This window comes from Bubalus bubalis, chromosome 11, assembly GCF_019923935.1.
Source record: "Bubalus bubalis isolate 160015118507 breed Murrah chromosome 11, NDDB_SH_1, whole genome shotgun sequence".
NCBI classification, from domain to species: Eukaryota; Metazoa; Chordata; class Mammalia; order Artiodactyla; family Bovidae; genus Bubalus; species Bubalus bubalis.
In genome coordinates this window covers 81,895,825-81,921,663 of record NC_059167.1, presented here as the reverse complement: position 1 = coordinate 81,921,663, position 25,839 = coordinate 81,895,825, and the positions used below count along the sequence as shown (strand labels likewise).

Below are 25,839 nucleotides of genomic sequence, written 5' to 3'. Positions count from 1 at the left end.
AGGAGAGGACCTGGCCACATCTGGGGAAGTTCGACCTTCCTTTCCCGCTTTCCCAGCCTCGGTGATCCCTGCGATGTTCTTGGCACCATCCCCGCGGGTGTGAGCCCAGAGTAGCACCTAGGAATTCCCGTGCCACCTCCTCCCAGCTGGCAGCTCTGCAAACACCTCCACCCTCAGCATTACGCTCAGGTCCTGGAGACAAGGAGGAGGGTTAGGAGGATCCAGACTTAGCATCTGGGAACATACTAGGGGAATCCAGTCCACTCAGACTTACGCTCTGCTCGGCCATCACACCTATGCACCCTACACTGAAAAATGAGCACATTGACTCAAAGCATTGTGATCATCTGCGTTTTATTTGCACCTCATTTGCGAGTTGTTAATTTCCAACTCAGTTCCTTCCACTCCCAGTTCCTTCTGTCCCATCTCCCTCAAATTTCCCTGATGCCCAGAAATAATACTAGTTGCTCTTTATCACAGTACTCTAAGCCCTCTCAGCAGGCCTGCCCTGTTCTCTCAAGGGATGTCTTTGTCCAAGGCTACAGCAATAGCGTGAATCCTCCTAAGACCACACCTTGATAGCAGAGAATGCTGGAGCTTTTCACAGGGCATAATTGATTTGTGTGTGTATGTATGTGTGTGTGTGTGTGTGTGTGGCAGGGGGGTGTTACGGTGTAAGGGTAGCAGTATGCTAGGCAGAGATGGGAAAAGCCAGTTGATTGATTCAGGAACAGGACTCTGGAGTTGGAGCCCAATCTCTGCCCTGGTAGATGCTCTCCACATCCTTAGAGGTGGGATAGGGTCCCTCCAGCTACCACCACTGTCTCCCCAGTGATGTAGCTGGCATCTTCAGAGCACAGGAAAGACACGATGCCGGCACAATCCTCTGGCTTGCCTATCCTGGGAAGCAGGGAAAAAGGAAGGGAGTAAAAATCAAACAGGGAATGGAATTTGCTAAAGTATCAGGTGATTTTTCAGGATCAGTGAATTGTCCATAAAATAGGGCTACCATTATTATAAGCTGTTATAATTCAATAGAAGCATTAATACTGTACTCTGCAAAAACCACCACACATTATATTCATATAATATAGGGATACTTTGTTTTTTAGAGAACTCAGGACACCAAAATCCAAAGTTATATAGATAACCTGGCTATTTCATTCTTCAAAGAATTTGTTTCACATGTGTGCATACTATTCAAATATCAGAGAGTCTGTGAGATAGTAAATGATTTGTTTAAAATGATTCCATTTGTACAGCTTCAATTCACAGACAACTTTTTCAGGAATCTATTTTTGTCTCAAAGTCATTTTGTGAGATTGTGCTAATTCTCAGTGTTTGTATCAGTTATTGCATAGTTAGGGAACATTTTAATCTAACTGCCATAGAATACTCTAGAGGTGGGTGGAGTGGGTACTTCAAACCTAGAAGGACTGGATTAGTGGTTCTCCATCCTAGCTACACACTGTTGTCATCTGAGAGGCTCAACTTCTCCTTCCCTCCCCTTCCCCCACTAAAGATGCCTAGGTCCTGCCTTGGACCAGTTAAGAAAGAATCTCTGGGAGTGAGGCTTGAGCATCTGTGGTTTCACAACTACTCAGCTGATTCTAATGTGCATCCAAGACTGAAAAGCATGGAGCCAGATCATTCACTGTGGCTCAAGGATGACAATGCCCTGACCGATTAATGGACTAGGCCTGCAGCTCATGCCTGACATGAGAATGGCTTTGGGAGCACTTGAGAGCATCTCCCTCCTCAAGTAGGCATTGCTGGTACATGTCCTTGAGGGGACAAGGTGGAGGAGCTAAAGACAAGAGAGCTCCCAGAAGCCAGAGACTGGAAAAAGGCAGAGAACTTAGAGGACAGGGAACCAGATGAAGGTGCCTGACCTTTTGGGGGAAGAGGCTAGTTTTCTTAGGCAAGGGAAGTTTGGAGACTTTTATTTGAATTGTAGGATCTTTGTATTTGAATTGTAGGATTATCAACCTGAACTTTGGAAACATGACTCTTTTTATTCAAGGGAAACTAAAAAAGCATGCTTTGACTTTGGTTTTGTTTCCTGATCCTTAGGGACACCCAGAGGTGGAGGCAAACACCCAGGTGGAGAGAGGAGTCAGGGCCTCCCCCAGGGCTCTGCTCTGCTAAACCTGGTTGCCTCTGTGTTTGGTTTTTGCAAGGAGGCAGACTCCCTGTACACACCACTGTAGTGACGCTCTGTTCACAAACTTGTGAAGTCTGTGTGTTTGAAGCAAGGAAAGGATGGCTGTGTTGTCTGCGGGACTGACAGACGGCAAGCTATGGGCTTCGAGGGACCAGACCTTTCCATCTTGATCCCTCCTCACCCTCCCCTGTGACAGCCTTACCTTTTGATCTGCATGGCTGCTTTTATGCTCTCCTGTCTTGCCTGATCCTCCCACAACTGCAGGAAAAAGCAAAATCTCTTCCTGTGAGGGACCGTGAAAGGACAAACCGCCCGCCCTCACATCTACTGAGAGGAAGGATGGAGAGGTGCCCCTCATTTCCCAGTCCTTCCCAGCTCCCAGTCACCACCCACTGCCCTCTTCTGCTCCATTCTCTTCAGGTCCTAAGGAGGCATTTTGGTGGGTTGCCCCAGGTCTCATCCACTTAAGGAAATATCAAATGGCCTGAGTGGCATCTGAATTCCTCAGTTTCACTGTGCACCTTGGGAAAGGATAGTGTGGGGATCTGGTCTGGATACATGGCCGGTATGGAGCGGGAGGGTGGAAAAGCCCAGGGCAGGGGTGGAAGTAGTTGGGAGCTCAGAACCCAGGAGCTGGGCTCCTCCATTGAGAAGATGCCCTTTAGAGTCCCAGTGGGATGCAGGACTCCCCTTCCTCACCATACGGCTGAAGCTAGTCTTGATGAGTCCAGGCGCCAGGCAGTTCACCCGAATATTCCACTCTGCCAGTTCGATGGCCAGGTTCTTAGTGAGGCCCAGCAAGGCTGTTTTAGAAACATTGTAAGGACCCAGGCTCTGGGGAAAGGAGAGGATTGGGTTAGTCTCTTCAACTCCAGCTCATTCTTGGTTCTTAACATAAGATAGAACGGGCAACTGGTAATAGGGCATCTCTTGTTAAAGAGGGTCCCAGTTAGAAAACTGTCTTATGGCAAAACCGCCCCTAGGTTAGCATTTGTGGAGGCAAGGCCTCTATTTCGCTGGAAGGTGGTGTGATTCCAAAAGGGGACACACACTTCCTAGGGTGACTGGAGGAATGGAAGGTGCAGGATGGAGGAAAGGATAAAAGTAGCAGAGAAGGGGGTTCTTACAGGAAAGGGGCTGTAGGCTCCTACAGAGGACACGATCACTATCGAGCCGCCTCTGAAAAAAGAGCAGAATAACCCTGCTGTCACGGACCCACGCCCGCGGCCTGCGAGGGGCCCAGCGCGCCCTGGCCCCTCCTTCCCTGTACCCTCGTTTCGCCATCTCTGGCACCACTGCCTTTGTCAGCAGGGCCGTGGCCTTCACGTTGATGTCCAGAATCTGCAACAGAAAGAAGAGGGGGAACAGCATGAGGGTCTTCAGAAGGCTGCAGAAGGCAGGGTGTTGGAGAGTTAGAGTGGGGTCCCCAGGATCTGTTTGTTAGGGTTGGCAGAGGTCCTAGAGATGATTTACCCAGAGCTTATAAGTGAAGACACCATGGCCCAAAGAGAGGGAGCTTTGAGAATGACAGCTAGAGAATGACCCATTTTGGGGTTTGGGTGAGAAAGAATGGAGCCTGCTTCATCTTGTTTCCTAAGTCTGATCTGACCCAGAATGGATCTAAACTCTCAAGACTCTCTTGGACTTGAGCTGGACTGTCTTCCAACCAGCGAGAGCCTGGGATTTGGGCTGGCTTCCTGGACCTGCCCTAGAGTGAGCCGTGATTCTCAGGGAAAATGTGGCCTGACCTCAGGCACTTGGGGTTGTTCCAGCACTTTTCTGGCTTCTGAGTTAGGGAGGGAGATGCTCTTGGCCCTCCAGGATCGACTGGCTGGCTGGATACTTATTGGCACATGGGATCATGAGGAGGCACTACTGGGGGAGCTTGGACATAGTCTAAAATCAAAACTGTACATCTGTAATTTAAAACCAATGCATAAGCCTTGTTTACATTGTTCCAGGCACTGCTGGGATAGTCCCCTCCCATTCCCCCCATGTAACTGTTTATTTTGAAAAATTTCACTCTTACAGATAAGTTGAAATAGAGGGACAATGACTATCTGGATATCCTTTAACTACATTCACCAGTTGTTCACATTTTGTGCCATTTGCCCTGCTGCTGCTGCTGCTGCTAAGTCGCTTCAGTCGTGTCTGACTCTGTGCGACCCCATAGACGGCAGCCCACCAGGCTCCCCCGTCCCTGGGATTTTCCAGGCAAGAACACTGGAGTGGGTTGCCATTTCCTTCTCCGATGCATGAAAGTGAAAAGTGAAAGTGAAGTCGCTCAGTTGTCTCCAACTCTTAGTGACCCCATGGACTGCAGCCCATCAGGCTCCTCTGTCCATGGGATTTTCCAGGCAAGAGTGCTGGAGTGGGGTGCCATTGCCTTCTCCAGCCATTTGCCCTAACTATGTGCTTATGCAGCTTTTTCCTTACCCTTGGAAGGTAAGTTGCAGACATTATAATACTGTAGCCCTAAATGCTTTAGCATTATTTCCAAATAACAAGAATGTTCTTACACACCACCATTCACTATCACACCCAAGAAATTTAACATTGATAATCATGATTTTACTTAATATACTGTCCATAAAAAATCTTCCCCAATTGTCCCCCAAATGGCCTTATTTTAAAAGTCCAGGGCTCAATCAAGGATCAACCACTGCTTTTAGATTTGATATATTATGATATTAAAAAAAAAGCCAACTAGAAAGAAAAATTACTCAGTTTATAACTGATTTTCATGTGGTCCCTATTCAGACTGCTCATGAAAGATGTTTCTCTGCTTTAAAGAATATCAATCAGAAACTGACTCACTGAATACCATTTTGGCACTTTGGTCTCTATGTCTGTGGAACACTGATAAACAAACTAGAATATTTTAGTATCTTTAAACTTCAGTGTTGAGAAATTATTGATGACATCAGGGTAAAAGGCAAAACCATGGGAGATCATAAAAAATTTAGCATTTCCAAATCATGTGGGAGTATTAACCTTAGTAAACAAAGACAAATCTTTCAATTAAGGCTTTATAATTAAAGAATGTAGATGTGTGATATACCTTATAAATATAATGTAATTATACACCCTCACATGAAAACCAATATTCTGTTCCTTGAATTTAGACATCTGGATCTCAGATGTTCTTGACATTGGAGTTAAAAAAGAGTGCAAGTCTTTTTCAAAGGCTGTATGTCATAAATCGGCAACTTAGTTCATGTCACTAGAATTGATATTTCACTTAACTAGCAGCTATTAAAGTTTTCCAACTAATGAAAATCATTTGTTTTTGGCAGCTGAGAGGGGGAAGGGTGGTGTGTAAGTCTGAGTGTATTAGTTATTGGCATATTAACTGCCATGCCTGCTGGAAATAAACCCGGAAGAAGAGTTTGGATAAGCCCACGGTGGTAGAGGGGAGAGAGCTGGGGGAGGGAAGCAGAAGACAGTTAGCAAGGAGTCAATGAAAACGAGATTGCGGAGAAGCAGAAATGAAAGAGAAAGACAGGGACAAAGGAAGCCCCCCACCTTCATTCGCCCTTTACCAGGTGTGCTGCAGGTGTGTGGCAAATTGCAAAGATTCTTCACATTTACACTGCACTCGACAAGTGCATTCTAAAAGCAGACTGAGTGTGTGCCATCTTCTGAGGGCCACCCCCTGCTGCTCTCATCCTTTCTTACCTTGTCCCACACCTCCTCGGTGACATCCATCAAGCTTCCAAAGAAAGGGTTGACGGCAGCGTTGGAGATCAGGATGTCCACGCCGCCATGAAGCTTCACAGCCTAGAGAGGAGGAAGATATGAATTAGGGCTACAGCACAGTAAGTTCAGTTGAGTTCAGTTCAGTCGCTCAGTCGTGTCCGACTCTTTGCGACCCCATGAACCTCAGCACGCCAGGCCTCCCTGTCCATCACCAACTCCTGGAGTCCACCCAAACTCATGTCCATTGAGTCAGTGATGCCATCTAACCATCTCATCCTCTGTTGTCCCCTTCTCCTCCTGCCTTCAATCTTTCCCAACTCCAGGTTCCTATTCAATATTGCTCTTTACAGCATCGGACCTTGCTTCTATCACCAGTCACATCCACAACCAGGTGTTGTTTTTGCTTTGGCTCCATCCCTTCATTCCTTCTGGACTTATTTCTCCACTGATCTCCAGTAGCATATTGGGCACCTACTGACCTGGGGAGTTCATCTTTCAGTGTCCTATCTTTTTGCCTTTTCATACAGGACAGTAAGGGAGGTGCATTTATCAATATTGGTAAAGGGTTCCTTCTTAAGGACAGTTGTCAAAATGAACTCTTTTCCTTAAAACATTTTCTCTTCAAAAGCACCCCAAGCTCTGCTGTTGTTTAGCCCCTAAACAGTGTCCAGCTCTTACAATTCTGACGACTGTAACCTGCCAGGCTCCTCCGTCTGTGGGGTTTCCCACGTAAGAATACTGGAATGGGTTGCCATTTCCTTCTCCAGGGGATTGAACCTGCATCTCTTGCATTGGCAGACAGATTCTCTACCACTGAGTCACCAGGGAAGCCCCAAGCTCTACTGCTAAAACACTTAAGGTTGTCTCATTTCTTTTGCAATCTCTTCTTCCTGCTCCCACTTCTTCTAAGGCTGTCACTGATCCTTTCTCTTTTGACTTTCCCTTTTGGAACTCCTTTATTCTCATGGCCTCAGCTTTCGCCTCAAAATCCATTTCTAGACCCTTCCTCTTTTATCCTAGCCCCATTTCTCCAAGTGCTTACTGTCCAGTTTCCCTTGAATGAGTTACCATTACTCAAACTCAGCCTGTCCACATGTACCTGAATGGAAAAATGAGTTTAAATAGACCCATAGAAAGTTGCCACTGGGAGGGGCCTTTGCGGTCATCTCACCCAATGTCCTCACGGTGAAGGTAATAAAACTGGGGTTCAGGGAAGTTCATTTCTCAAGGTCATACAGCTCAGTAATGACATATCAGGACCAGCTAAGAAGAGGAGTTCTGGTCATTGAGTCTTTGGAGAGGTGATATGCTCAGGGCACAAGGCTAGTTAGTGGTGGCAGAATTGACTCTTCTAACCCAGAGCTAATTCATACGAGTCCTCCAAAAGTGCGTTGGGGGTCACTATGAAACTGGCTATCCAGGAGGGCCATGATGGAGGAGACGCCAGTCTGGGCTTAAAGCAGTTCCATGCTCAGTTATGATGCCTTTTTCTCCCCTCCCCCACCTCCTGCTTTTATTTTTTTGGCCTGGAGGCATGGAAGATTCAAGGCAGAAACTGAGATTTAAACTGGGAAAACCAAGAGAGCCAACAGCTAACCTCCTTAATAAACTGTAAGTAGGTGGTGAAGGCATGTGCTGGAGTAACGAATAGCCAAACAGTCTTTCTGCCAGCATTCTGCCACTGGGCAAACAGACTTCACATTTGCCCAGACTTGGCAATTTTGATGCCTTGGGCAAACGGCACTAAATGGGCCCTCAATCAACTTTGTGCTTCCCGATTTGGCACACACAGGGGTGTTATTAACAATGTGTACCATCTGCTAACTCCCGTTTTTAACTAATTATTCTTGCTAACTAGGTGCTAAGCTCAGTTGCTTCCACACTGCTGAGGGGGATGCCTGGGCTGTCAACACGTAAATTTAACACATTTTAAGATCACATAATCTTTGCAAAACCTGTATCAGTACTCTCCTGCACTGTCTAAATTTTGGTGTCCAGGTCACCTGCCTCGGCTCTGTGTAAGTCTCAAGGAAAATGCAGGATGCATCAGAAAGTGATGCGTGTTGGACCCATGTGTTAGGGGTGGGGAGCCAGAGGACTGCCGCAGAATCACCTGGAGCGCTCTTCCAGTTGGTCTGTGCATCCCGTCCCAGTCTCCTTCTAGGCCTATCAGCATGGAGAGGAGAGCAGGCTGGCTTTTGACTGAACAGAGACAGAGAACCATGGAAGATTAATGGCAAATTTGCTATGACCACCCAGGTGTCTTCTAAGGCTTGCTCTAAATTGTGTGATTGCTACCCTGAAGTGGTTAAGAGTTGCTTGCTCTGTGCTCTGACAGGTCTATTTTTTTTTTTTTTAAGTAGAATCAAGTGGAGAAGTGGCTGATCTGGTTTCAGCTCATGCTGCCTTTGAGAGGCTTCAAGGTGCAGCTTAGGAGGCCACTGGGGAATAACCATGCTCAGGGCAGCAGCTTCCCTCATCACAGGCTAGTGGCTGGCCATAGGCAGGACTCATCTCAAACTGCCAACAAGTATCCTATCGTTCTCCACTCGACACTGGTCTTTTCAACTACTTGAGAGTCAATTTTGATTCATCCCTCCTCGTCCCATTTCTTGACACCAGCCAGGGGGGAAAAATTTGGTTGGTTTCCACTAAACACCTCTTAGGTACATCTGTTCTGGTCTTCCTGCCACTGGTCTAGACCCAAGTGGCAGCGTCAGCTTCCTCACCAATGTCCTTGCCCAGAGTCTTCGTTTCTCCAATATATCCTTCCTTCCAGTGCCAGATTATTGTTGTTTAGTAATTATTTCCACCTCGCTCAAAATCTTGCGTGGATTCTTATCTCCTCCAAGAATGTCTAAACTCCTTTGGAAGGCCATGGAGGTAGGTCCATGTCCCCCAACCTTCTCACCCAACCCATTTACTACCAGGGATCCTGAGCCTCTGCTCTCACACTGTGGGTTCACAGAGCACCCCACCCTCCCTTCCTTGACTATCTGCTCATTTTTCAGGATCATTTGGGATCCTGGCCCTATGCCATCTGCCTAGTCCCACCCACTCCTCAAAGTCTAGCTCAAACCCCACTTCTGGGTCAGAGCTGCAGGATGGGCAAAGGGGACCTAGTGAGGGTCCAAAAGTCACCTTCCCAGCAGGATTTTGACAATAAGTGGCCACGTACATTTCACATGGCCACTAGTTGGCCCAGGATCCCAGGTGGCTCCCACCCTGAGGATCAAGCTTTCAGGCTCCCGTCCAGCAGAGATGGCAGAGGTGGCCAGGCATGGTGGCCTTCTTGGACCCACAGTTGACTCTCTCCAATGCACATTTGAGCATCTGCCAAATGACTCCTGACAAATGGAATAACTTATGCTGTCTACTATGCCACTGTCTACAATCGTTTCATGCCCTCCTTGTCTAAGATTACCCAAATTATTTCCACCACTTTTCATTCTGTCAGCACAATCTTTTGCTTCCCATCCTTGGGTGGATTCTTCCTGCCACTCCAAGAAATAAATGGTGTGCCCTGAGCCTAGGAAAGAGTGGCCTCCTTTGTAAGATGTTTACCTGCAAGACTGGTGCCAACCAACTCTCAACACTGGCTTAGCCACTTTCTTTGAGACTAAAGTCCAAGAGGGCACCTAAGGCCTGACCTGGAAGGGAAATGCTTGGTAGTTTGTAGGTAGCTTGGCTTCCCTGGTGGCTGAGACGATAAAGAATCTGACTGCAATGCAGGCGACCCGGGTTAGATCTCTGGGTCAGGAAAATCCCCTGGAGAAGGGACTGGCTAGGCACTCCAGTATTCTTGCCTGGAGAATTCCATAGATGGAGGAGTCTGGTGGGCTACAGTCCATGGGATCACAAAAGTTGGACATGACTCAGTGACTAAACTGACTAAGTCAGTGACTAACACAAACACACAGGTAGCTGGTAAGTCTGGGTTGGCTCACACCTCTTCCCTTACTAGTTGTGGGACCTTGGGGTGTTGCTCCAGCTTTCTGAACCATTCTTTAAACAGGGAGCATAGTCCTGCCCTTGCTTGGGTTGTTGTTTGGAGATAACCTGTGAAAGGCTTGAGACAAAGTGAATGGCACACAGTGGGTGGTTGAAACATAATGGGCTGCCTCCTATAGGTTCCTGGGCACTCAACTTTATAAACTGAAAAACAGGGGATTGGTTGTTTCTTAGCTCATAGTGGGAATGCCTATTTACCCTTCTCATCTGCCCAATTAGACTGGAAGCTACTGGAGAACCAGGACCAGCTGGAGTTTTTTGGGTGCCCCAAGGCACAATGCAGGGTAGAAACAGTAGAGTGTTTTTTGGTTCTCTGACTGAGATGGGATGATTCTCGGAGACAGAACCGAAAGGCACACGTGAAAATGTGCTGGTGGACTGGTGTGGGTATGCAGAATGCACTATTTTATTTTAGTGAACAGTGCTGGTTTTGATCACACCCATGTTGTCCAGGAAGGCCAGCTCAGGCTGCCTCCCTTCCGCTATCTCATGGCTCTGGACCCGTATGCTTGCTGCTTACCGTGGCCACCAGCCGCTCCCGGTCCTCAGCCTTCCCTACATGGCACACGGTGCCCGTGACGCTCAGCCCCTCCCCTTTCAGTGTTGCCACTGCCCGGTCTACATTCTGCTGCTTCCGGCTGCTGACCACCACGTGGGCCCCGTCCTGGGCCAGACGCCGGGCGATGGCAAAACCGATCCTGTGGGCAGAGAGAGATAAGGACTTTAAAGCCCGGTACAGGAAGAGGGTGAGAGTATGGGCTCTTAAGTCAGGCTGCCTGGGCTTTGAATTCCAGCTCTTTCTGTAGGACCTCCACATGTTAGGATTAATGGCACAGCCATTACCATACAGATGGACATGCTTAGCATCTTTTTGGCACTGGTTTACTCTTTTTATTATGGTTTTGGCCCTCAGTCTAGGTTCCCAGGAAGTGATAACACTTTCCCCAGGTGTTATCCACCATGGGTCATAGGCTCCATACCCTATAGGGACTGAGGGGAGAAATGACTTAGGGGTATAGCAAGCAGCAGTGATTTCCATGATTGGAGAGTCTCTCTCAGAAAAGCCTCTACCCCTAAATAGTTTCCTTAGGACAGTAGTCTACATCATCTCAATATTCTATTGTTAGTTATGTTTTGGGGTACATATGAAACGGGGTCTCTGGTTCAGTCAGTTCAGTTCAGTCACTCAGTCATGTCTGACTCTTTGTGACCCCATGGACTGCAGCACCCAGGCTTTCCTGTCCATCACCAACTCCCGGAGTTTACTCAAACTCATGTCCCTTGAGTCGATGATGCCATCCAACCACCTCATCCTCTGTCATCCCCTTCTCCTGCCTTCAATCTTTCCCAGCATCAGAACTGAACTGACTGAGTTATGTTTTGGGGTACATATGAAACTGGGGGTCTCTGGTTACAAACATAAATTTTTTACATTCATAGGAGAAAGGGTTACACATTAAAAAAAAAAATGATCTATCTGGCTATATGGGTCTTGGTTGGTCCATGTGGGATCTAGTTCCCTGACCAGGGATTGAACCTGGGCCTCCTGCATTGAGAGCATGGAGTCTTAGCCACTGGACCTCCAGGGAAGCCCCCAGGGTCACACATTTTGCACTTGTTAGCCATTGCTGCTGCTGCTAAGTCGCTTCAGTCGTGTCCGACTCTGTGCGACCCCATAGACGGCAGCCCACCAGACTCCCCCACCCCTGGGATTCTCCAGGCAAGAACACTGGAGTGGGTTGCCATTTCCTTCTCCAGTACATGAAAGTGGGAAGTGAAAGTGAAGTCGCTCAGTCGTGTTCGACTCTTTGCTACCCCATGGACTGCAGCCCACCAGGCTCCTCCATCCATGGGATTTTCCAGGCAAAAGTACTGGAGTGGGGTGTCATCGCCTTCTCCTTGTTAGCCATTAGGTTTCCCCATTTATATGTATTCTAGCTTTGTGAAGAGCTGGCATCTAGCAGGGGTCTGTGGGAATGAGAAACAGGGTAGTTAACAGTGGTTGGTAAGAAACAGGCTGGGCAAGGGAGGCCACAATACACGGGACTAAACAAGAATCTGGACACATGACTTGTATCCCCTCTAGGGAAGGGGCAAAGTTCTGTGAGGCTCCTGGGGGTGCCACAGTGGGGTGTCTGGAACATTTCCACAGTCGGTGTAGGCAGTGGATAGGGTGTTTGGAATCTGGACTGTCCTGGACTTCTGGCCTCTGGTCTTCCCAGACTCTAGGTGGAGCCAGTTGACTGGGGCGGCCCAGAACCCCAGGAGACAGGATAGACGGGGTGGGGTGAGGGGCAGCAGCAAGGCGGCAGCCAGACTCGGGCCAGAGGCGGCAGTGACAAGAGAGCTGTTAACTGCAAAGGTGGGGGGAGCGCAATCCGAAGGGGGCTACAGGCCAACCACGTGCTGCCTTTCTTCCAGGGTCAACTCTGGCCACACGAGAGGATTGAAGAGAGGGCGCGGGAGGCCAAGGACAAGGGGTAGTGCCTGTTTGCAGACAACGGGGTACTCCGAGACTCGGGCTCGGGCACTCACCCGTCAGTGGAGGCCGTTACTAGGGCCACCTTATTCTCCAGCGGGTTCCGGCGCGCCATCCCGCAGCTGGCCATCCGGACCGACTTCCACGATCGCGCACAGGCACCCAAAGGCAGTCTCACCTTCAGCATGGAGCCGGGCGGTTCAGGGTTCTGCACCGCCCAGGGGAGGTGACAGTGGGGCAGGGCGAGGGGCAGGGCTAAGGGTGAATCGCCTCCTGCTCGGCGGCCCGCTCCCCTTCCGGCTCCCGGCTCCCGTCTCCCCGCTCCCGGTAAGCCGTAGATCAGGACAGCTCGTCCCGCTCCGCGCGGGCCCTTGGCCAGGGGAGCCGGCCGTGGCCGAGAGCGCCCCCTGCCGTTTGTGGCCGCCGCGCCCCTAGATCCCCTGCTCGCCCGGGCCGGCCCCGGCTTGGGATGGTACTGTCGGTTCCGGTTCCCTGTAGGGCCCTCCCCACCTTGGGGAGCTCGTAGACTTTCTTGTCCTCCCGCTCCTCCTCCCACATCTACTTGCCCACGTCCGTTTTTGGGGCAGAAGGGACTTTAACTGTTTGCTTTTGCTTCCTAGAACTTCAAGGTGGGTTTTGTTTTCCAAGAAAGTCTGGGTCCACGTTTGTGACAGCCCCCAGGAGGGCAGGTGTTTTGAGATTGCTCATGGGGGTGAGGCCCGTGGTCCCCAGGGAGCTCACCTCCTGAGGGTCTCAGGGGAGCCTGGAGGAGCCTAGGAGAGACACCTGATGGAGAGGAGCAGGGCTAGGCCCGCACTGCCCTTCACTCTGGCTCAAGTTCTCCTCCATCCCCATAGGCCTGGAGGGCAGACTCTGATTACCAGGGGTAACCAGTGTGCAGAATTAAAGATCCTGACCTGACAGGATCTCTTATATCCTCCACTCTAGAGGACTTCTGTAGGCCTAAGTGGTAGCAAGGAGGCTAGAGTGTCCCCTAACCAGTGGTGGAAATTCAGAGCACTCAGGAGCACTCAAGTTCTCCATAATCACTGTGTCTCCAGGTCTTAGCCTCCATCCTAGTTCAATAAATATTTGTTGAATGCAAAAGCATTTTATAAACTTTGAACTACTAAACACATAGTAATTATTGCCACCATAGAGTAATTATTATTGCTGCCACAAGCCAGGCTCTCCATCTGTAAGCTGAGGGTACTGGGGTAGATAATAGATAAGGTCCTCTCCAGCTATAAATTCTGTATCCGAGACTTCAGCCCCTACTTCTGCCAAGTGGGCTGAAATGATCTCCCTCCTGGGTTTCTGGGAGAATTAATAAATCTGGATGGCTTATGATACACTGAAGAAAGGCCCCGACAGACCCAGTGTCAGCATCTGAATTGGTTTAACCCTGTGGCCTCCAAATGCCAGACTGAGAATCTGTATAGATCCAAGGCAAAGTTTTCATTAGTTCAAGGCAAAAAATAAAAAGAATATACAGTGTTTCATAAAGCTAAGCTTATTTAACTTAACAGATAGTCCTTTATTCTGGGATATGCTTTTGCTCTTTTTTTTTTTTTTTTGGTGTTAGTCTTTCTGTTAAGAGAAGGTGATGAAAGCAGATGGGTAGGTTAAGAAAAGGGTTGTTAGTTGGTGAAATCACCAGTCTGGCAACCTGATGTCAATCCCTACAATTAGAGGAGAGAGAATCCCGGTCTGTGAAATTCAGTTCCGGGGATTGCTATTTAACAGAATTCATACTTGCTAAAGGTTCAGGTAGTATATGTGTAAGTCAGCTGAGCAGCCAAAAAGATTTCAGCATCTAAAAGTGTATGAGTAGTGAATGATATAACAAGCATGCACTGGATTTATAGTTTATTCCTCAATCGAGATGTTACACAGCTGTGATATTCAGCATATCCCGATGAGATAAGAGAGCTTGAGTCTAATTTTCCCCATGTGCGGGGAAAACTGACTCTGACTGGTGCCCCTCAGTCTGAACCTCATGAATTATTGACAACAGAGGCTGGATAGCATGACACTCCTCTTCCTCCTGACCTGTTCAGAGCTAATGCACTGTGGGAACCCTTCCCAGGGCTTGCCACCTGCCTGTGGGGCTGGGGGAGGGGATTTAGGACTGACGCAGAGCCTCTCAGGGCATTGGCTCAAAGGGACAGGCCTGTAAGTCATATTTGATCTCTCTTCACTTCCTGTCCAGAGGTGAGCAGCCAAATCCAGGAGTTGAGGTTAGCAGGGGGTGGGGGGTGTGTGGAGGCTGAGGGAGGTCACACCCCAAAGAGCAAAAGGTTTGAGGGCCTTCTCTGGTGGTCCAGTGGTTAAGAATCTGCCTTAAGATACCACAAGCCTCGGGGTGACTAAGCCCTTGTGCCACAACCACCGAGTGTACATGCTCTAGAGCCCACGCTCTGCAACAAGAGAAGCCTTCTCAAAGAGCAAAGGGTTTGGGGAAAGGAGAATTCTGGCCTGGGAGCTCACAAACAGCACATAGCCTCCTTGTCTGGGCGGAAGGTATATTTAGCCTCCAGAGAATGCCGGAGATATTAGGGGGGGTAATCTGTGAACAGAAAAATGTAGAAGGAAAGCAAAAAGGGTGAGAGTCTTCAGCTTCTACTACTCATCAAGATGGTTTGTTGGAGAAGAGGGTAGGAAATTTGGGGGGAAAATACATATATGTGTAGGAGTCTCTTTTAAGTGGGGATTTTAATAGGTAATGGGGTTGTTCTTATATAGAGGTGGGACCATCTGCAGATCTTGAGGAGATGCCTCTGTGATTGAGGACTGCACTCTCATCTTCCTCAAAGGCTGACTGTAGTCCGGAAGGAAGTTCACCTGGGGTGGAATTCAAGTCCTGCATCTTGCTATAGCTATTCCATTTTGGTCATTGACTCATCATCCCTGACACAAGTCAGGCTTGTGTGGTGTGGGAGGACTGTGTGATAACAGTGACTTTTATTGAACACTTACTAAGTGCTGGCAACTGTTGGGTGCTTTTTATAATTTTTATTGAATATGTCTAATCCAGTGAAGTAGGCAGTTTTATTTCCATATGTGAAATCAAAATGAGTCATGACAACCTGACCTGCTGTCAGGGTTGAATAGCTACTCTTAATTTTTTTGACGTTAGAGAATGAGTTTTCTTGGAAATTAATTTTCTCTAAATTGGAATTTTATTTTTTGCATCAATGCATTTTTGTTCAAATCATTGAAATATCTATTTTTTAAGTTACAAAAATAACATATGTTCACAATTTTTAAAAGAGACACAAGGTTATAGAGTGAAAAGTAAAAAATAAATTCTTCCCTATGCTTCTTTTATCTGCTCCCCCTATAGCTCTTAGTCTTGTGTATCCTTCTAGAAATTTCCTAGGCATTTACATGCATATTTTCCCCTTAAACGTTTCCCATGAATGGAATGGCACTACACATAATGTCCTTCAAATTGCTTGTTTCTCTTCTTTCTTCTTTTCCCCCACTTCTGTCTTTCATTTCTTAAAATACATTCTTGGCGATTGTTCTGAGTAGTTCACAATAGTCCCCTTTATTCTGTCTCTCCCTTTTAAAAATAGCTGTAAGATATTCCATTGTGTGGATATTCCATAATTTATTTAGCCAGTCTCCCACCGATGAACATTTAAATAGGTTCCAGTGTTTTGCTGTTTCAAACACTGCTACAATGAACAGCCTTGGATGTATGTGTGTATATATATATATATATTGTATTTGGTACAAATATGTATATTTTATCCTGGGTCAAACGTCTTCAATTGATGACTATGGTCAAATGACCTTAAAAGAGATTTAATCAGTTCTGATGAAACTTTTTCTAAACTGAATTTACCTGCTGCTCTGTCCTTTTATATATTCTGTGTAGAATGGTTTAAACTGTGGTTGATGGTGTAAGCTTAGGGCGATAAGAGGCAGCATACCTTGGTCTCAGTGCCTGGGAACCCATGGGATTGGTGGCTCCCCCAACCTGCTGCTTGCAGACCTGGGGCACACCTGGTCTCCCTCATGTTTGTAATTGACAAGGCCAATCCAGGATTGCAGATTTTAGGAACTGGAAACAGAAGGTAGGAATCTGGGTTTTAATATGAAATATTTGATTAAAAAATATGTATTTGTTTATTTGGCTGCACCAGGTCTTAGCTGCAGCACAGGGGATCTTCGATCTTCAGTTGTGGCATGTGGAGTCAGTTTCCTGACCAGGAACTGAACCCAGGACCCTTGTACTGGGAGCACAGAGTTTTAGCCACTGGATCACCAGGGAAATCCTGAAATGTTTGATTTTTAAATGTTGGCAATAAATTTGCTAAAAAACAACAACAACCCCAAACCAATCAATTAATCAACCAACCAAGACAACAGAAAAAAACAAAAACAGTGAATCTATCTGTAGGTGCCAGAGACTGACACAGTCTTTGCCTATTCACAGGTAATGGATTATTAACTTTGTGAGATATCGCTCCATTTAGAATCTCATGACTCTAATGCATAGTTCATTCAACTTCTTGTTTTTCAAAATTTTCCACCTATTGCCCTATATTTAGGCAGTGATTTGTAGACACTGTATGGAAATCATCCACCCAGTGTTCGTTCAGGTTCTTTTCAGGAACTCTGCACAGCAGCATGCAGAGGTTTTTACAGCCAGACACTGGGGACTTTCCTTGGTGAACCAGTGACTAAGACTCTGTGCTCCCAATGCAGGGTGCCTGGGTTTGATCCTGGTCAGGGGAACTAGATACCTCAGGCTGCTAAGAGTTTGAATGCCACAACTAAAGATCCTGCAGGCTGCAACTAAGACCTGTAGCAGCCAGATAAGTAAATAAATATATGCAAAATAAATAAATATATGCAAGTATGCTTGTATGCTAAGTCTTCTCAGTCATGTCCGACGCTTTTCGACCCCATGGACTATGTAGCCTGCCAGGCTCCTCTGTCCATGGGGATTCTCTGGGCAAGAATACTTGAGTGGGTTGCTATGCCCTCCTTCAGAGGATCTTATATATATATAATATATATATATATATATAATATATATATTATATATATATATGTAAGACAGGCCTTGGCTTCTCTTTTCCCTTATGCCCAGGATTGCTTTCTTCTGCTGCGTTTGGGAAGGGGTGGGGTATCCTTGCTTATGTCTCCTGCATTGGCAGGCTGGTTCTTTATCACTAGTGCCACCTGGAATACAATATAGGGGGACAACCCCCCAAATAGGATGCCTAATATGACTTCACATTGAGTGTTTTATGAGCACATCCAAATTCTTAGCCCTGTTCTCAAAATTGTGATTTCCCCTTTTCCTCTTTCAGAGACAGTCCCTGTGGCAGGCGTGGAGATGCAGATACTGTTCAGATCCTTCTTCTAGAAAGGACTCACTTTTGCTGTGGGGAGTATGATTAGCAGTCACCAGCTGGCAGTTAACTCCTTCCAAGCATGGCCTCAGCCAGTGCCTGGACAGAACGGTGACGCAACGACCTTGCCATTTCTGTGCCTAACACGGGGTTCATCTAAGGGGCTCTTTGCTTTGGAGCTTCCTGTAGGTCTGGCGTTTGTCAGATCTGCATCTCAGTGTCTCACAGCTCCTCCTTCTTGATCCTGCTTCCTCCCCTTTCTTTCACGGATGTTACTCTGACTAAATCCTCTGGACTCCTAATTCCATTGAGGTATCTGCTTTGTTGGGTACTCACAGTTTCTTTCCTTCATAATCTTTGCAGTGCAAGACCCCATTCCCAACACACAGGGGGTCTTCTCCCAGAGAATCTGTCCTTCCCCCACTGTCTGAGCAGCAGGGCACTCTGAAGCAAGAATCCTCTGTAACTGTGGTTCCTGCCAGTCTGAATTTTTCTATGAGGGACTGAGGAGAAAACAGCAGGGCGGGCTTTGGCCATATCAGGCCAGCACAATAGTGCAAGACCAGCCCTGGAGCTCTATGTATTTCCCTGAGATCTCTCTGCTGGTGTGAGATGAAGAAATGTTCCCTGGCCTCTTCTGAAATATTTCATGTTCCTGTAAATTTCTGGATCAACTGAACACACACACACACAATCTTCCAAGAACCGACAGAAGTTCCTAGGGACAATGCAGCTGAATCCACAAAAGAAAGGGAAACATTTCCCTAGAGGTTCCAGCCTGCCCTCTCTGGAGATAACATTTGCCATTATTATGCAAAGCAGTTTCAGTTACCCTGTCCTGCTTTTAGAGCATTGAAAGAGGCCTCTAGTATGAAATGAATAAGGCCGGTCACAAACCTTGCCAAAATGACAGAGCAGTCTACTTCTGAGGGCTTTCTCTTTGTTGGGCCAGATCAAATTCTTGAGCAGCATGCACTCTTTAATCTCTGCAGAGGAAGTAGGGGAACTTTAAGATTAATTTATTATTCTGTTGAAAGCAAACCCTCAGGAGTGAAGGGGTGGGTGGGATTGTCCTCTGTTTACATAAGCTTTCCTCACTCATCTTGAATTTAATGACAAAGGGATTGTTCTTACCTTTTGAAACTTTGTATAATCATATGCTACACACTTTCTCCACCTTTTTTTTTTTTAACTTTTGATTTTGAAGTAATTACAGTTTCATGGTAATTATAAACTCAAAAGTAATACATAGAGTTCCCGTGTACCCTTTGCCCAACTTCCCCCAGGGTGACTTCTTGACATCAGTCATACCATGTAAACACCAGGACACTGGCATTGGTTCAACACTGTTAACTAGACGATAGACCTTATTTTGTGTCCATCTTTTTTTATGTGTCCTTATTTGTGTATGTCAATGCATGCTTGTTTGACATGTGTTGGAGATCTTTGACCAGCAGGTCATACTTCATCCTCATTCCTGGTTTCATTATCTGGATGATTTATCAGTTATCTATTGAAGTCCGCTTCAGTGGACTATGGCTTTAATATATATGATGTTGCAATAGTATGTTTGTTCACTTGGCTGGGAGAACTTCTTTATACTGGGCCCAAATAAATAGTTGAAGCCACAGTGCAAAGATTATGTTTCTTTGACTTTCTGAGAGAAATTGCCAATTGCCCTCCAGAAAAGCTGTGCCCTTTTCCAGCCTCTGGGTCCCTTCCTGAGAAGGCAATTCTGTGTGATAGCGTCCCTTTCATCACATCCTCATAGCACTCAGTTTCACCAAACATTTAAATTTTTGCCAATCGAGGTGAAAAAACTTTTTGATTTATATTTCTTTATTAAAGGTTATTTTTTCATATGTTTATAGATATTGGTGTTTCTTGTTTCGTAAACTGCTTGTTCATGTCCTTTGTCCACTTTCATCGGCTTGTTTGTTTTTTCTTAAAATGTCGATGTTCACTCTTGCCATCTCCTGTTCACATGCCGCAGGTCTTTCCTGTTCGCACAGGAACAGAAAGTGGCAAGAGTGAATATCGGCATTTTAGGAATCAGTGAGCTAAAACGGCCTGGAATGGGTGAATTTAATTCAGATGACCATTATATCTACTACTGTGGGCAAGAATCCCTTAGAAATAATGGAGTAGCCCTCATAGTCAACAAGAATCCGAAATGCAGTACTTGGTTGCAGTCTCAGAAATGACAGAATGATCTCTGTTCATTTCCAAGGCAAACCATTCATTATCACAGTAGTCCAAGTCTATGCCCCAACCAGTAATGCTGAAGAAGCTGAAACTGAACGGTGCTATGAAGACCTATAAGACCTTCTAGAACTAACACCCAAAAAAGATGTCCTTTTCATCATAGGGGACTGGAATGTAAAAGTAGGAAGTCAAAATATACCTGGAGTAACAGGCAAATTTGGCCTTGGAGTACAAAATGAAGCAGGGCAAAGACTAACAGAGTTTTGCCAAGAGAATGCACTGGTCATAGCAAATACCCTTTTCCAACAATGCAAAAGAAGACTCTACACATGGACATCACCAGATGGTTGATACCGAAATCAGATTGATTATATTCTTTGCAGCCAAAGATGGAGAAACGCTATACAGTCAGCAAAAACAAGACTGGGAGCTGACTGTGGCTCAGATCATGAACTCCTTATTGCCAAATTCAGACTTCAATTGAAGAAAGTAGGGAAAACCACTAGACCTTTCAGGTATGACCTAAATCAAATCCCTTATGATTATACAGTGGAAGTGAGAAATAGATTCAAGAGACTAGATGTATCTGATAGAGTGCCTGAAGAACTACGGCAGAGGTTTATGACATTGTACAGGAGGCAGTGATCAAGACCATCCCCAAGAAAAAGAAATGCAAAAAGGCAAAATGGTTGTCTGAAGAGGCCTTACAAATAGCTGAGAAAAGAAAAGAAAGGCAAAGGAGAAAAGGCAAGATATGCCCATCTGAATGCAGAGTTCCAAAGAATAGAAATAGAAGTGAAAAATAAGAAAACCTTCCTAACTGATCAATGCAAAGAAATAGAGAAAAACAATAGAATAAGAAAGATTAGAGATCTCTTCAAGAAAATTAGAGATACCAAGGGAACATTTCATGCAAAGATGGGCACAATAAAGGACAGAAATGGTATGGACCTAACAGAAGCAGAAGATACTAAGACGAGGTGGCAAGAATACACAGAAGAACTATACAAAAAAGATCTTCATGACCCAGATTAACCACGATGACCTAAAGCCAGACATCCTGAAATGCAAAGTCAAGTGGGCCTTAGTGAAGGAGGAAACAGAAAGAATAGGCTCCATCTTGAAAGCAGGACTCCATCTTGGGCTGGACCGTGGACTTTGAGCTATATGCCCAGTATCTATGGAAATGACATACCAACTGGAAAACCAGACACCCCGGATGGAAGAGCCCCAGGGTACCTAGACTCTCCATCACCTAAAAGAATACCCTAATTATCTGTGTAACCAAATAGAATAATAAATTCTATTATGCTTATTGGGGTATGACCACAGGCCTATTGATAATTGTCCATGTTAACTACCTAGGCTTAAGGCATATGAATCAGCTAAAAGGCACGCTGCCCTTTGAACACCTGGAAGTGGACTTCACTGAAATGAAGCCTCACCGACACTACCATTACCTGCTGGTCATGGTATATATGTTCTCAGGATGGGTGGAAGCTTCTCCTACCTGAGCTGAAAGAGCATCAGAAGTAGCCCGGTGCCTGCTTAGGGAGATAGTTCCCAGATTTGGATTTCCTATTAGCATTGGATTGGACAATGGCCTGGCTTTTGTAGCTGATTTAGTACAACAAGTAAGCCAAACTTTAAACATCAAGTGGAAATTACACACAGCATATAGGCCCCAGAGTTCTGGGATGGTGGCAGGAACCAAATGGACACTTAAAGAGACACTCTCCAAGTGGATCATAGAGACTGAGTGCTCTTGGGTGGACTTGTTTCCGACATCTCTGCCCAGACTCAGGATGACCCCACGGTCCCATGGCTACTTTCTTCACGAAATTGTGTATGGGAGGCCCCTCCCATAATAAAACAGGTGTCAACAAATTTGCCTCAGGTAAGAGGAGAGGAGATTTCACAGCAGATGGAACAGCTGGGTAAGGTAATAAATCAGGTAACTAAGTTTGTACAAGAAAGGGTGCTGTTCCCCCTTGGGGAACAGATCACGAATTTGTGCCCGGGAATCAGGTGTGCATCAAGGACTGGAAACGCGACTCTTTGGCCCCACATTGGAAGGGTCCATATACTGTTGTTCTAACCAGCCCTTCTGCAGTTAAAGTTGCAGGTATTGCTCCCTGAATCCACCACATGAGGGTGAAGACAGCATACCATGCAGACCCAGAAAACGCTGAGTGGACTGCACAGAGGGCCCCCACTTACTCTCAAGAGACTAAGATCATCCTTAAGAGGAAGAAGGAAAAGAAGATCCCCAACGAGCCCCTTCAGGATGAAGCTGCATAATCAACTCCTGCCACTTGGCCTCATCAACATGATTTTGAATTTAACGTCCATTTCAACTCAGGACAATGTTTTCATCTCATGGACACATTCCTATGCGGATTTCCACAACACCTCCAACTGCTATGTATGTGAGGCTGTGCCTCTGTCTGTGATGGATGGACTTCCTTGGTGGGTGTCACTGCTCCACCAAGGAGATTTTGAACCACTCTTCTCTTTTCTGGGATGACAAAAAGAGACTTTCCTTTCTCTTGTCAATCATAATCTCTCCCTGCTCTCTTGGTGTAAGCCAGACCTACAGTCAGTAGACTCGGGTCATGGTGTTACATTTGATGTAAACACCAGCTTCATAGAAGTAACAAAAGCCTATACCTCATATTTAAAGAACAAAAAGGGGAAAAGCTCCCTGTCCAGCAAGGGAAGACAGGCCTCTAGGTATGTTGAACAATTCTACCAAGTCTGGAATGAATATTTCTGGATGACCTCAGAAAAGGGTCAATTAATTACTCCCCCTGCTATATGCTGGGAACAAAAAGAACAAAGGGTAGGATTTGGTGACCATCCATTAGACCAAAAAGAACTAAAATATATGGGGTATCTATCCCCCAAACAATGTAAACGAACATTCGAGGTACATACCACCCCAACCAGTCTATCCATTGGCCAGGCTCTGATTGGAAATATAACCCTGGAATCCGCTGGGTGGTGCCCAACGGAACCCAGTGGCTTTGTGGCTCTAACTTTTGGTCTTGGTTACCAATCGGCTGGGTAGGCTGCTGCACACTGGGATTCACTTTTGCCCATGGCAGCATAAAGCCTAACTTACAACAAGCTTCGGCAAATCTACCTTATTTACATGCTAGGTGCACAAGGTCTGTGTTTCAGTGGTATGAGTGTATTGTTGCCTTATTAGTACCTTTTATAGGGACAACAGATATTATGATTAAAGTAGAAACCTTGACTAATTTCACAAAACAGGCCCTCCTCAGTTCAGTTCAGTCGCTCAGTCGTGTCTGACTCTTTGCGACCCTATGAATCGCAGCATGCCAGGCCTCCCTGTCCATCACCAACTCCTGGAGTTCACTCAGACTCACGTCCATTGAGTCAGTGATGCCATCCAGCCATCTCATCCTCTGTCGTCCCCTCTTCCTCCTGCCCCCAATCCCTCCCAGCATCAGAGTCTTTTCCAATGAGTCAACTCTTCGCATGAGGTGGCCAAAGTATTGGAGTTTCAGCTTTAGCATCGGTCCTTCCCATGAACCCCCAGGACTGATTTCCTTTAGAATGGACTGGTTGGATCTCCTTGCAGTCCAAGGGACTCTCAAGAGTCTTCTCCAACACCACAGTTCAAAAGCATCAATTCTTCTGTGCTCAGCTCACTTTATAGTCCAACTCTCACATCCGTACATAACTACTGGAAAAACCATAGCCTTGACTAGACAGACCTTTGTTGGCAAAGTAATGTCTCTGCTTTTGAATTTGCTATCTAGGTTGGTCATAACTTTCCTTCCAAGGAGTAAGCATCTTTTAATTTCATGGCTGCAGTCACCATCTGCAGTGATTTTGGAGCTCCCAAAAATAAAGTCTGACACTGTTTCCACTGTTTCCCCATCTATTTCCCATGAAGTGATGGGACCAGATGCCATGATCTTCGTTTTCTGAATGTTGAGCTTTAAGCCAACTTTTTCACTCTCCTCTTTCACTTTCATCAAGAGGCTTTTTAGTTCCTCTTCACTTTCTGCCATAAGGGTGGTGTCATCTGCATATCTGAGGTTATTGATGTTTCTCCCGGCAATCTTGATTCCAGCTTGTGCTTCTTCCAGCCCAGCATTTCTCATGATGTACTCTGCATAGAAGTTAAATAAGCAGGGTGGCAATATACAGCCTTGATGTACTTTTTTTCTTATTTGGAACCAGTCTGTTGTTTCATGTCCAGTTCTAACTGTTGTTTCCTGAACTGCATATATGCTGCTGCTGCTGCTAAGTCACTTCAGTCGTGTCTGACTCTATGTGACCCCATAGACGGCAGCCCACCAGGCTCCCCTGTCCCTGGGATTCTCCAGGCAAGAACACTGGAGTGGGTTGCCATTTCCTTCTCTAATGCATGAAAGTGAAAAGTGAAAGTGAAGACACTCAGTCGTGTCCGACTCTTAGCGAACCCATGGACTGCAGTCCACCAGGCTCCTCCATCCATGGTATTTTCCAGGCAAGAGTACTGGAGTGGGTTGCCATTGCCTTCTCTGATGATCAACCTAGACAGCATATTAAAAAGCAGAGACATTACTTTTCCACCAAAGGTCTGTCTAGTCAAAGCTATGGTTTTTCCAGTAGTCATGTATGGATGTGAGAGTTGGACTATAAAGCAAGCTGAGCACTGAAGAATTGATGCTTTTGAAATGTGGTGTTGGAGAAGGCTCTTGAGAGTCCCTTGGACTGCAAGGAGATCCAACCAGTCCCTCCTAAAGGAAATCAGTCCTGAATATTCATTGGAAGAACTGATACTGAAGCTGAAACTCTAATACTTTGGCCACCTGATGTGAAGAACCGACTTCTTGGAAAAGACCCTGATGCTTGGCAAGACTGAAAGTAGGAGGAGAAGGGGATGACAGAGGATGAGATGGTTGGATGGCATCACCAGCTCGATGGACATGAGTTTGAGCAAGCTCTGGGAGTTGGTGATGGACAGGGAGTGCTGCAGTCCATGGGGTTGCAAGGAATTGGACACAAGTGAGCAATTGAACTGATTTGTTTCTTCATTTTTTCTTATAAATGCTTCATGAAAGGAAATTAACCATTTGACTGCTATGTGGGGCAAATATTTTTCCCAGTTTGACTTTTGAGTTTATGTTTTTTTAATTTGAGGTAGATGCTTTAAATTTTTATGGAATCAAATTTATTCACCTTTTATTTTATGGCATCTGAGTTTTAGATCGTGTTTAGAAAAACCTTGCTTACTCCAAAAGCATAAATAATTTACTCATGTTTTTGTGTAGCTATTGAATGTGGTTGTGTGTGTGTGTGTGTTAAACTCTTTGGGCCATCTGATAGTTGCTCTTATATAGGAAGTGACATAGAGATCCATTTTAATTTTTTCCCCAAATGGTTAATCAGTTATCTCAGCACTGTTTGCTTTATCCCTCTATGCCTTTATTATTTTTATTATTCCCATATGTATTGGAGTCTACTTCTGGATTCTGTTTCATTCCATTGATTTCTCTATCTGTTCCCATACCAGGATTTTAATAGATGCTGCAAAGAGGTAAAAGGAAAGTGGAAAAAGTTTCATAAGTTAATTTCAACAGAATGGTCATCATGTAAAAATAACCTACAAACAATAAATACTGGAGAGGATGTGGAAAAAAGGGAACCTGCCTACACTGTTGGTGGCAATTTAATTGGTACAGCTGCAGTGGAGAACAGTGTGGAGGTCCCTTAGAAAACTAAACACGGAACTTCCGTATGAGCCAGCAATTCCACTCCTGGGCATACGCCCTGAGAAAAACATAACTCAAAGAGACACATGCACTCCAATGATCATGACGATAGCCAGGACATGGAAGCAATGTAATGTCCATCAACAGAGAAATTGATAAAAAAGGTTTATTACATAT

At 45.9% G+C, this 25,839-nt stretch overlaps 1 protein-coding gene and 1 long non-coding RNA gene across 2 annotated transcripts; one reads left to right on the top strand and one right to left on the bottom strand.

Moving 5' to 3' along the window:
- Positions 1–337: 337 nt before the first annotated feature.
- Positions 338–12,685, bottom strand: LOC102392353 (dehydrogenase/reductase SDR family member 4). The gene is made up of 8 exons (XM_006043180.4): positions 12,410–12,685; positions 10,395–10,572; positions 5,843–5,944; positions 3,435–3,505; positions 3,292–3,343; positions 2,864–2,998; positions 2,367–2,422; positions 338–900 (listed from the first exon to the last, which is right to left on the bottom strand). The coding sequence occupies exons 1-8, from the start codon at positions 12,538–12,540 to the stop codon at positions 786–788; spliced, it is 840 nt and encodes a 279-aa protein (XP_006043242.1). The 5' UTR covers positions 12,541–12,685; the 3' UTR covers positions 338–785.
- Positions 12,686–12,881: 196 nt separating this feature from the next.
- On the top strand, positions 12,882–19,591 carry LOC102393738. The gene is made up of 2 exons (XR_006542952.2): positions 12,882–14,567; positions 17,684–19,591. It is a non-coding gene; the product is annotated as an uncharacterized LOC102393738 (long non-coding RNA).
- The last annotated feature ends 6,248 nt before the right edge of the window (positions 19,592–25,839 follow it).

Coding starts and splice junctions, on each gene's coding strand:
- LOC102392353 (XM_006043180.4), bottom strand. CDS start 12,540: ATGCTGAAGGTGAGACTGCCTTTGGGTGCCTGTGCGCGATCGTGGAAG. Junction 5,945..10,394: donor GGGAGCGGCTGGTGGCCACG/GTAAGCAGCAAG, acceptor CCTCCTCTCTAG/GCTGTGAAGCTTCATGGCGG. Junction 3,344..3,434: donor CCAGAGATGGCGAAACGAGG/GTACAGGGAAGG, acceptor CTCTTTTTTCAG/AGGCGGCTCGATAGTGATCG.